This window comes from Cetorhinus maximus, unplaced genomic scaffold, assembly GCF_964194155.1.
Source record: "Cetorhinus maximus unplaced genomic scaffold, sCetMax3.hap1.1 HAP1_SCAFFOLD_894, whole genome shotgun sequence".
NCBI classification, from domain to species: Eukaryota; Metazoa; Chordata; class Chondrichthyes; order Lamniformes; family Cetorhinidae; genus Cetorhinus; species Cetorhinus maximus.
In genome coordinates, this window is record NW_027596836.1 from 71,936 (window position 1) to 84,529 (window position 12,594).

General features: G+C 44.5%; 1 protein-coding gene across 7 annotated transcripts in view; it reads right to left on the reverse strand.

Annotated features, from left to right (window-relative positions):
- LOC144675028 (heterogeneous nuclear ribonucleoprotein Q-like) overlaps positions 1–11,989 on the reverse strand; it is a 28,424-nt gene extending 16,435 nt beyond the window's left edge. For 6 of the 7 annotated variants that reach the window (XM_078536091.1, XM_078536087.1, XM_078536092.1 and 3 more), the window contains exons 1-7: positions 11,834–11,971; positions 10,042–10,204; positions 3,539–3,657; positions 2,672–2,779; positions 1,465–1,578; positions 917–1,093; positions 698–833 (exon numbers count right to left, since the gene is read on the reverse strand). In XM_078536091.1, coding sequence (XP_078392217.1) covers positions 698–833; positions 917–1,093; positions 1,465–1,578; positions 2,672–2,779; positions 3,539–3,657; positions 10,042–10,204 — 817 coding nt within the window. In that variant the 5' untranslated portion in view covers positions 11,834–11,971. Of the gene's footprint in view, positions 1–697; positions 834–916; positions 1,094–1,464; positions 1,579–2,671; positions 2,780–3,538; positions 3,658–10,041; positions 10,205–11,833 lie in introns of all 7 variants that reach the window. The other variant, XM_078536090.1, reaches the window with a different exon arrangement.
- Between the last annotated feature and the right edge of the window lie 605 nt (positions 11,990–12,594).

The following is a 12,594-nucleotide window of genomic DNA, read 5'->3' on the forward strand; positions in this document are numbered from 1 at the left end:
CAGCTGCACATAGACAAGGACTGGATCAATAGGGACCATGAACCTTTGACTCCACAAACAGCCAGACGACATTTACCACTAAGGTTTGCAAATCAAGCTCACAGGATCTTGGTACCAAAGGGAGTCATATTCCACCACAAGGTGGGAAGAGAGCAAGAATAAGCAAAACCCCTCACCAAGTTCATGACTGTGAGCTCTCCTAAATATCTAGTGACAAGCTTGCATAATTAGGCTACTAATTCTGACCCCATTTATAGAGCGATTAATTGCAAGCCCAAATCAAATTATTACAGGAATTACCATCTTCCTGGAACAAAGCAGTGAAACATCAGCTACACTGTTGAGGAAAACAGTCAAACCCATACCTACACAATCTAGGTTTTGTTCAGAATTTCATTAAAGTCACAGCATACCTTTAGCTATAACCCAAACGTAGGTAATTATCAAAGCTAGCGACAAGAACACATTTTGCCAAAGTGCAACCAGACTTCAGTCAGCAATGCAAATTGAAGATTTTGGAAACAAGCTGTAATTTTCAACAGTAGAACCAATGTCAAATTTATCCCATTGATCTGTCTGCTAGATTATGCTGTGAAGCAGTGATAGCTACATTGTTTTTGTTCCTATTCATCTGGCTGTCAAATAGGCAGTGTGCATCAATTGTGATAATGCGATGAGGGAAGTGATGCAACTTTACCTGTAACTTTACCAAATTCTTCCATAATCTGTTCCTTTGTCTTGCTTTTTGGAATGGATCCAACGAAAAGTCTGTTATTCGCCACAGAAATGCAAACACCAATGTGTTTGCCAGGCCGAATTTCATGGTTATCACACTGACAAAATCGATAACAGAGTTAGTTTATGAATCCTAATTAAGGGAATAGATATACTGTGCATACACATCACAGAACCTTACCAATTTGACTGCTTCCTGTGCTGCTTCTTTGGAGCAAAAGGTGACAAAAGCATACCCTCGATTTAAGCCAGTCAGTGGATCCATCATCAGACGCAAATCCCATATTGGCCCAGCTTTTTCAAACAAAGGGACAAGTTCATCTTCAAAGAGATCCCTTGGTATTTTGCCTACAAATATCTGACAAAATTGGACCGATGTTAAAAAGATATTCAGAAGGCTTGGCTTCTATTGATTAAAGAAAGCTGATCAAAAATGATTTTTTTTTTATATTGACCAACAGCATGCTCTGTTGTAGGTTAACATTTTAAACGTCTGATTAAGCAGACATCAAAATTTTAAAAGCTGCCACAATCATCAATTCTCATAGTTCAAATCTCATAACATCCCCATAATTGAGTTCAACAGCACTGTAAAAGCTCTCACCTGGCTATCCTAATGCAAGAAACTCACCCCACGATACGCTGTTGTTCTTTTAAATATATTGCTACTAATGTTTTTGAGTTCAAGAACCATGCAACATTCATCAATCGATATCCACCATTACTCACCTCAGTACCAATGTTAGGTTGAGGACCTGAATGTATCGTAAGTGGAGGAGGGCCACCATACTTCCTTTGCCCTGTAGTGACATCAAGTGTATATCCTGTTCTTTCTAAGAGGGCCTAATAAAATAGAAATAAGTTTAAACATCTGAAATTAGCAATTACAATTTATTAGAAAAAGCAGCTGTGGTTTTCGAACGAGAGTTGGATAAACACCTGAAGGGTAAAAAACATTCGAGCAATGGGGAAGGTGCAGGAAAGCACTTACTCTTGGCAGAATACCAGCATGGATTTGAAGGGTAAATGACCTCCTTTTGCGCTGTAATCATTCTATGATGCTAAAATGTCAATGTTTTAGAAGTCTTAGGAAAACAATTGACAACAACATTTAAAGAGACCACCCTTCCTGAATCTCACTAGCTTATTTCCAATCTAGTCCACTTGGACATTGGGAGCCTTGGGTTAAAATTAGAAATATTTACCAGTGCAAAGCAATTTAAATGACCTCTGAGAAATATTTGCCACAGATCCACCAAGCAGTATGACCCTGAGCCACAAAGGAGGGTCTTCGCTTAATTTGCCAATCTCTCCAAGGACAGAGGCCTGCAACCTGCAGCTAATAAGGACTTACATGCAGCTCCTGACCTTGATCGTCATCAAAATGCACTTGATCAATCAAATGACTTGTTTCATTTTTAAAAAAAAACTTTATTAACATTTCACTTGCGAAAACTTAAATTAAGTTTTTTGTAAAAACCTTAATGTTGTTTGCCCTGGTTTTCATTATCATTGGCATTTGAGTAATAGCATTGTGGTTCTTAAGATAGTGTTTTTTGACTACATTTTTCATAATGTCTCCTCTCATTATTAAGATTGCCAATCCATGATCTAAGGCATCAGCTTTAGTATTACAATGTCCCATAGCACTCCTAGGCCAAGAAAGGGAAAATCCTTTCCCAATTGCTATCTAGCAATCTCTACTGCAAACTTCACATGGATTAAGCTAGCTGAGGTTCAAAAGGTCAACTCTGGCTAGTGCAGAACCGTCAGTACCTATGAATCCATGTGGCAGCTAGAATCAGCTTTTTCTAAGCATGCAGGTAAAATAAGTTTGCAGTAGCTTTCTCAGCTAAAGGAGGAAGCACTAAGGCAGAAATATTTGCTACAAAATGTAAAACAAACAAGGCCTATTATATTAATGTAAGCACTGCACCTTAATTTTTGTCTCATCTGGGCCTTTATTAGCATCTGTCACTTTAGATCCTTGCTTTTCCCTCTGTCTGTAAGTCTTCATTACTCCACATAGAAAGGCACTTTTATTCTACACAGAAAAAAAAAAATCAATAAATTAAATCAATGCCTTTAAAGTAACATGTCTGAATGTAACTAATTATTTCTCCCTGTTCCTGACATGCATGATCTACCACTTAACAAAAGCATTCACAGAATGGACTGAATTCCATTGGATTGGAAAGTGTTTTCTCTCACGACAAAGGATTCAACAAGCAATGGAACATGAAATTTAACCATTGTAAACTATATCACAGCAAAAAAAAATCATCAATAACCATCACTAATATATCACAAAGAGAATTCACATGAGATATACAAAATGTTTCACTGGTGTAGTAACTAATGCCTCAAGATTAAGGGTAAAGTACATTCAACCGGTTTGATCTTGATATTAAACATATTGTACCATGTACAAACTCTACACTACATGTGTAACAAAATTCCCATCTCTAGTAGCGTTAAAAAAACAAATTTGTCACTCTAGCCAAAGAAATATTGCGGCATTTGCTAGCTCCAAGAATGACATTTGTACCACTATTGTCAGCACCCCAAAGCTGCTATCATCTTAGAAAGATGAATGTAATTTAAAATTGCTAAATAGGATAAATGAAAATGGATACGGTGACATATTTCAAAAATTGCACCAACTTGATCTAATTCAGGATTTGTGTGTCAATGGGAGGTTTCAGATTCACCATTGTATCAACATTGCTATATTAATTAGATTTCACATCTCAATCTGCATACAATTTGTTTGAGTAACTATAATAAACAGAACAATCCTTACCTGAACATGGGAAAGATCACTTTCCTTAAATTGTTGTAGTACTGACAACGCACCTTCTTCATTGAATTCCCTCAAGGCATCAATTGCTCTCTCGTCTAAATCACTATGAGAAACCAAACCTACAAAAAAATCCAAGGGACCACTTTAAAACAACAAACCTGGTAGTACAACTGAAAATATGCAGCAATATGAAGTCTGATTCTTCTCTAAGTTTTTGTTAAATTAAATATATACTAGCTGAAATGTGACATGTTTCCAGAATCCTCATACCAACAATATCTATCCTACTAGTACCCAACCTGCAGGGTGAAAATAGGTCCAACTCTCCTGGTATAAATGGCATGGTTAGCCCAAGCCCTCAAATCAAGACTCACTCTATTCTCCCATGTACTAGACAACACATAACCAGGGTACCATCCATGTCATTAGGATCTGTCTGCTTGAACTTGCCAGACTTAAGGCAGTTCCACCCCATCAATGACAAATGCCAGGAAAGATTTCCCTGTACCTGCTCAAACAGGTGCAGTGAGTTTTCATGTACTTAATCCAATTCTGAGACCAGTGACCATGGTAGGTGGCTTAAAGTGTCTTTCTGGTGAGTCCAGATTCTGAATCACAATGCTGATATCTACACACATGCAGTCACTATTTTCAGCAGTCACTATTTGTCCCCAGGTTTTCAGGAAAGGAAATAATGCAGAAAGAATGAAAAGAGAAATACAACTGTGCTCAACATACTGCTCTACAAATGCAAGTTATATTTATACAATGTTTTTAACAGTAAAACATTTCAAGGCACTTCACAGGAGTGTTAATAAAATTTGAAACCAAGTTACATAAGGAGATGTAGGTCAAGTGACCAAATGCTTGGTCAAAGAAAGATTTTAAGCAACAGGTGGAGAGGTTTAGAAAAGAAATGCCAGAGTTCAAGGCCTACGCTGAAGTCACACTGCCAACGGTGGAGTGGTGAAAATCGGGGATATGCAAGAGACCAGAATCGGAGGATCAGAGAGTTGTAAGTCTGGAGAAGGTTAGAGGTAGGGAGTGGTGAGAACAGGGATTTGAAAACCAGGATATATAATTTTAAATGTTCAGCTGTCAATGGAGCAGGTATTGATGCAAGTCAGCAGCATTTTTGGTAAGCTCCAAGTTTATGCAGGTCGCCCAGCCAAGAGACAGCTGGATTAGAATGCTGCAGTAGAGACCTGGGTGTCATCATACATGAAGCAGAGTTAACATGCAATTAGGAATGCAAATGGGATTTTACTGTAAGGGAGATGGAGTATAAAAATAGGGGAGTTGCACTACAACTATACAGGAAATTGGTGAGACACCACCTGGAACACTGTGCACAGTTTTGATCTCTTCATTTAAGGAGGGATATACTTGCATTGGACGCAGTTCAAGGAAGGTTAACTAGGCAGATTCCTGGTATGAATGGGTTGTCTTAAGAGGAAATGTTGAGCAGGTTGTCTATACTCATTGGAGTTTAGAAGAATAAAGGGCGATCGTATTGAATTATAAAAGATTCTGAGGGGGCTTGACAGGGTAGATGCTGAGAGGGTGTTTGCCCTCATGGAGGAATCTAGAAATAGAGGTCATAGTTTCAGAATAAAGGCTTGCTTATTTACGAGAGATGAGGAGGAATTTCTTCTGAGGGTTGTGAATCTTTGGAATTCTCTACCCAAGAGAGCTGTGCAAGCTGAATCACTGAATATATTCAAGACTGAGATAAACAGATTTATGAAATATAGCGGAGTCAAGGGTTATGGGGAACAGGCAGGATAGTGAGTCCAAGATCAGATCAGACATGATCTTGTGCTATTTCTTATGTTGAATCTAGGGGTAGCTGACAAGAATGAACAACTTGTCTTTATACAGTGCCTCTAAAGTAATGCAAGGGTCCAAGGTGCCGCACAGGAGCATTATAAAACAAGGTACGACACCCAGCCACATAAGGATATATCAGTTAGTGACCAAAAACTTGGATAAAGGAGGTTCTAAGCAATGTCTTAAAGGAGGAAAGCAAGGTAGAGTCAGGAGAGGTGTAGGGAGGGAACTCCAGTGCTTGGGGCTTAGGCAGTTGAAGGCTTGGCCACCAGTGGCGGAGCAATTGTAATTGGAAATGCACAAGAGGCCAGAATAGAGGAGCACAGATATCTTGAGGTTGTGGGGCTGGAGGGGCAAAGCCAAAGAGACATTTGAAAACAAGGATGAGAATTTTAAAGTCAAGTCATTGCTCGAGTTGACCAGGAGCCAAAGTAGGTTAGCCAACAAAGGTGATAAGGGAACAGGACTTGCTACCAGTCAAGACACAGGCAGCAGAGTTTTAGATGTGCTCAAAGTTTACAGACTATTGCGCATTGCAGTAGTCAAGCATAGAGGTAAGAAAGGCATGGATGGATGAGGGTTTCAGCAGATCAGCTCAGAAAGGGATGAAGTCAGGCATCGGCAGTCTTTTTAATGGTATGAATATGAAGCTCATCTCAGGGTCAAGTGTGACGCCAAGGTTGTGAACGGAGTGGCTTAACCACCGACTGTTGCCAAAGAGAAAAGTCAGTAGCTAGAGAACATGGTTTGAAGTGGGGGGTGGGGTGGGTAGAGACACACGACCAAAGACAATGGCTTCAATCTTTCCAATATTTAATTGGAGGATGTTTCTGCTCATCCAGTACTGGATGTTGGATAAACAGTTTCATAATTTTGCAACAGTGGAGGAGTTGACAGAGGTTATTCCTTCATGGGTGGTAGTGAGCTAGAGCCAGATGCCATCAGCCTACATGCGAAAACTAATCGCGTGTCTTTGAATGATGTTGCTATGGGGCAGCATGTAGATGAGAAAAAGGAGGGCCAAGGATAGATCCTTGGAGGACTCCAGAGGTTATGATGCAGGAGCAAGAAGCCATTGAAAGTGACTATGATTAGAAACAAAAGAATGGAACCACATGAAACTAGGCCCACTCAGCGAAACGATAGTGCAGAGACGTTGGGAGTAGAATAGTGTGGTCAATTGTGTCAATGGCTGCAGGCAAGTTTAGGAGGATGAAGTCGTTTTCCTTTGTCGCAGTCACACAGGATGTAGCTTGTGACTTTGACAAGGTCTATTTTGGTACTGTGGCGAAAATCTGATTGGAGAGATTCAAACATGGAGCTCTGCGAAAGATAAAAAACAGATTTGGAAGGTAACAACACACCCCTGGCCAAGCTGTTCCAGTACGGCTACAGCAATGGCATCCATCTGGCGATGTCCTGTACCAAAATGCAGGACAAATCCAACCCGGCTGAATACCTGTCGAATTCTCGATCATCAGTAAAGTGATGGAAGGTGTCATCAACAGTGCCATCAACTGGCACTTGCTTACTACAATAACCTGCTCACTAGCGCTCAGTTTTGTTCTGCCAGGGTCACTCAGCTGAACTCGAGGTGAGGCCCTCGATAATCAAGGCAGAATTTGACCAAACATGGCATAAAGGAGCCCCTGTAAAACTGGAGTCAATGCTGGTTGGAGTCATATTTAGCACAAAGGAGGATGGTTGTGATTGTTGGAGGTCAATCATCTCAGCAGGTTTCCTCAGGGTACTGCCCTAGGTCCAACCACCTTCAGCTGCTTCATCAATGACCTTACTTCCATCATAAGGTCAGAAGTGGAGATGTTCGCTGATGAATGCACAATGTTCAGCACCATAGATACTGAAGCAGTCCACGTCCAAATGCAGCAAGACCTAGACAATGTCCAAGTTTGGGCTGACAAGTGGCAAGTAACATTTGCACCACACAAGTGCCAAGCAATGAACATCTCAATAAGAGATTCTAATCATCGCCCCATAACATTCAATGGCATTACCATCACTGAATCCCGACTATCAACATCCTGGGCGTTACCACTGACCAGAAACTGAACTGGACTAGCCATATAAATACTGTGGTTACAAGAGGTCAGAGCATCAGAATCCTGCGACGAGTAACTCACCTCCTAACTCCCCAAGGCCTGTCCACCATCTATAAGGCACAATTAAAGTCAGGAGTGTGATGGAATACTCCCCACTTGCCTGGATGAGTGCAGCTCCCACAACACGAAGCTTTGACACCACCCAGGACCTGTTTGATTGTCATCGCATCCACAAACATTCACTCCCTACACTACCCGCACACTAGCAGCAGTGTGTACCATCTACAAGATGCACTGCAGGAATTCACCAAGGCTCCTTAGACAGTACCTACCAAACCCACGGCCCCTACCATCTAGAAGGACAAGGGCAGTAAACACATGGGAACACCACCACCTGGAAGCTCTCCTCAAAGCCACTCACATAGAACATAGAAAATATGAGCAAGAGTAGGCCATTCGGCCCTTCAAGCCTGGTCCGTCACTCATTGTACTGGCTGATGATCCAACTCAATAGCCTACTCCCGCTTTCTCCCCATATCCTTTGATCCCTTTCGCCCCAAGAGCTCTATCCAACTCCTTCTTGAAAACATGCAATGTTTTGGCCTCAACTACTTTCCGTTGTAGCAAATTCCACAGACTCACCACTCTGTGGGTGAAGAAATTTCTCATCTTAGTCCTAAATGCTCTACCCCGTATTCTCAGACTGTGACCCCTGGTTCTGGACTCCCCCACCATCGGGAACATCCTTCCTGCATCTACCCTGTTATAATTTTATAGGTTTCTATGAGATCCCCTCTCATTCTTCTGAGCTCCAGCAAATATAATCCTAACCGACTCAATCTCTCCTCATATGTCAGTCCCGCCATCCCAGAATCAGTCGGGTAAACCTTTGCTGCACTCCCTCCATAGCAAGAACATCCTTCCTCAGATAGGGAGGCCAAAACTGCACACAATATTCCAGTTGTGGTTTCACCAAGGCCCTGTATAATTGCAGCAAGACATCCCAGCTCCTGTACTTGAATCCTCTGGCTTTGAAGGCCAACTTACCATTTGCCTTCTTTACCGCCTGCTGCACCTGCATGCTTACCTTCAGCGACCGGTGTACAAGGACACCCAGGTCTCGTTGCACATTCCCCTCTCTCAATTTATAGCCATTCAGATAATCTACCTTCCTGTTTTTGCTACCAAAGTGGATAACCTCACATTTATCCACATTATACTGCATCTGCCATGCATTTGCCCAGTCACTCATCTTATCCAAATCACACTGAAGCATCTCTGCATCCTCCTCACAGCTCACCCTCCCACCCAGCTTTGTGTCACCTGCAAATTTGGAGATATTACATTTAGTTCCCTCATCTAAATCATTAATATTGTGAATAGATTGGGTCCCAGCACCGATCCCTGCGGTACCCCACTAGTCACTGCCTGCCATTCGGAAAAAGACCCGTTTATTCCTACTCTTTGTTTCTTGCCTGCCTACCAGTTTTCTATCCATCTATACACTACCCCCAATCCCATGTGTTTTAATTTTACATGCTAATCTCTTATGTGGGACTTTGTCAAAAGCCTTCTGAAAGTCTAGATAAACCACATCCACTGGCTCCCTCTCATCAACTCTACTAGTTACACCCTCAAGAAATTCCAGTAGATTTGTCAAGCAAGATTTCCCTTTCGTAAATCCATACTGACTCTGTCCGATTTTGCCACTGTTTTCCAAGTGCTAAGTCACTTGGAAATATATTGCCGTTCCTTCACCGTAGCTGGGTCAAAATACTGGAACTGCCTCCCCAACAGCACTGTGGGTGTACCTACACATGGACTGCTGCAATTCAAGGCGGCAGCTCACCACCACCTTCCCATGGGCAATCAGGGATGGACAATAAATGCTGACCTAGCCAGCGATGCCCATATCCCACGAATGAATAAAAAAAAAATCAAAGACTTTGGAGAACAATGGGATGGTAGTTTTCAAGGATGGTGAGGGTCAAAGGTTGTTTTTTTGAGGATGGGGTGAAGTCGACAAATTTAAGAGAGAGGGATAACATCTGAAGATAGAGAACCATGGACATTTTCAAAAATGTCACAGAAGAACAATTGGGATAGAATTGGTTCTTTTCTTCTTGCGTGATCTAAAAAGGTTGAGGCTAAATGTTATGACTCACTATTGCTCTGGATGACATTAGCCAGTTCTCAGGCTAGGAATGAAATCACAATCCTTCTGGTCTGCATGGCTTAAGTGTTACACTGAACAATGCTAGACCAAATGGGAAATTTCAACCTTTTCTCAAGAAAAGTGTCCATTTTATCCCCCAGGTGACAACTGATGAGAGCTCTACAAATGGACATAACAGTCTCACTGATCTGGCTACCTGAATATTGAATACAACTTTTCTGTCTATAAAAAGGTTCACATCATTTGTAGGATGAGTCAAGCCACTCTCTGCAGTCCATGCAAAAACTGTACTTAAACTATACTTTTGACTTCTCCCTGCATCATATTTTTCACAGAATGAAGATATGGGTCAGATTGCAATGGGTAAAATTTAGTGCCTGAAACTGATAACACAAATTTAGCTTTGATAGAGAATGAATGTGCTTTACAATCCATACCTGCTAAATAAATTTCATCTAGCTTGTCTGCTACTTTTTTTGGTAAACCAGCACTTAATAAAGTTTGATAGTGTTCTGATCGAACAACGGCAGTGGAAGTATCCATCGGCTCTTCTGTACCATTTCCATTCATATGTTCGGTAGCCATTTCTTCAGTGGACATCTGTACACGTGTACGTGTAAATGGAAGCAAAAACATGCATGGTAATGACTTCATTGAGAAATGGATATTCCGAAACTGACAGTACAATTCTTAAAACATAAGGAGCGGAAAGGGACCAGACATGAAGAGGCTGGTTAGGGAGTCATATTGCCAGGTCTGTATGTAGTGATCTCAGTTTTAGTCATCGTCCCCACCCCATTAGACAGCGTCGGATTTGAATCAGTAACAGATTTAAGTTAAAAGATGAATAGCAGGCATTAAAACTAAGCCTTCCCGCTCTTTTCAAAACTCTTCGGGTGGTGCATATCAGTGACTACCAGCTCACCGACACATGTCGGGCATAGAGGAGATGCGTAGGGAAGTGCTGCCGGCTGAGGGTGCTTAAGCCGTCCCCTACCCCGGACCCCAGGGCTGATCTCCGGCGGCAGGGATAGGGAGAAGGCAGCCGGGGGGTGGGGGAGAAGAGAAGTGGGGCTCACCTCCTGTCTCCCTGTTGGGGCAACCCCAGCTCTCTTCAACTCGCCCCCCGCCTCCAATTCTCCCCTTCCACACCTGGCCCCGCCCGCAAAGGCCCCCCCGACTCCAGTTCTCTCCCCCCCCCCCCCCGCCACACTCCCGGCTCCAGTTCTCTCCCCCCCCCCCCCCCCCCCGCTACATTCCCGGCTCCAGTTCTCTCTCCCCCGCCCCCCCCCCCCGCTACATTCCCGGCTCCAGTTCTCTCTCTCTCCCCACCCCCCCCTCCCAGCTCCAGTTCTCTCTTCACCACCCCCCCGCCACATTCCCGGCTCCAGTTCTCTCTTCACCACCCCCCCGCCACATTCCCGGCTCCAGTTCTCTCTTCACCACCCCCCCGCCACATTCCCGGCTCCAGTTCTCTCTTCACCACCCCCCCGCCACATTCCCGGCTCCAGTTCTCTCTTCACCACCCCCCCGCCACATTCCCGGCTCCAGTTCTCTCTTCACCACCCCCCCGCCACATTCCCGGCTCCAGTTCTCTCTTCACCACCCCCCCGCCACATTCCCGGCTCCAGTTCTCTCTGCACCCCCCCACCCCCACCCCCATTCCCGGCTCCAGTTCTCTCTTTCCCCCCCCCCCACCCCCGGCTCCAGTTCTCTCTTTCCCCCCCCCCCACCCCCGGCTCCAGTTCTCTCCTCCCCCCCCCCCCCCCCACATTCCCGGCTCCAGTTCTCTCCTCTCCCCCCCCCCATTCCCGGCTCCAGTTCTCTCCCCCTCCACGCAGCCGCCATGTGACACAGACAAAGGCCGCACTCCAGCTTCTCGGCTGCCGTTTAACCTAAGGCCGCTGACATCCTCCTCTCCGCCTGCAGTGAGCAGGCTCTACTTGCTCAGCACGGCAGTCCTCCCTCTACCCCCTCCCCAGATCCACACCGAGTGGGAAACCGGCTCCGACTCTGCCTGAGGCACAGGCCCCGCTCAGACACTGCTCGATTTTCGGGCAGGGAACGGGACCGGCCTCCTCCTCCTCCTCCCCATCCCCCACCCGAGTCACAAGCAGGCAAGATACTAACATAGGGGACGCTCCAGGCCAAGCAAAGCCGGCCAGGCAAGAAGCTGTGAAGGCGGCTGCTTCTCCGCTGCCTCCCGCTCTCTCAGCTGAGCTCTCTTACCTTGCCCTCCACTCTCTCACACTCAGCTTTACAAAATGGCGGCTCGGCTCAGCAAGGCGCGCGGCTCCCAAAGCCCCCGAGCTCCACTCACGCGCTCTCATGGCGGGGTCTCCCGACCTGCCCCGCAAGGACACCGGCTATACTGGGCGTGGCCTCATCCATCAGCCCGCCCCTCCCACTTTTCCATTGGTTAGAAGCGGCTTGAGGCCCCGCCGATGCCCCTGGAAGTGGATTGACAGGTGAATGGTACAGCACAGAAAACCGCCGGCTCATTCTGTTACATTAACCCTTAATCTTTTATTCTCAAAGGATTACAGGCCTAAACTATACAAATTCAACTCTTTAGCCCCGCTACCATTCAGGGATCTGTACTGCACCCCCTCCAAGACCGATCAAAGGAATGGTTAAAGCACAGAGGGGAACTATTCGGCCGGTCGTCCCCATGCCGGCTCGCTGCAAGAGCAACTGAGCTAGTCCCATTCCCCAGCCCTTTCTTCAAATGTTTTCTCTTCAAATAATTATCCAATTGCCTTTTGAAAGTCACAATTGAATCTACCTCCACCACAGTCATAGGCCGTGTATTCTAGATCTTTGCTACATAAAAACGTTTTCCTTCACGTCACCATTCACCTTAAATCAATGTCTTCTTGTTCTCAACCCTACTGTCATTGGGAAAAGTTTCTTCCTTTAAACACCTTTATCAAATCTCCTCTCAGCCTTCTCTTTGAGGAGAACAACCCCAAGCATCTCCAATCTATGCA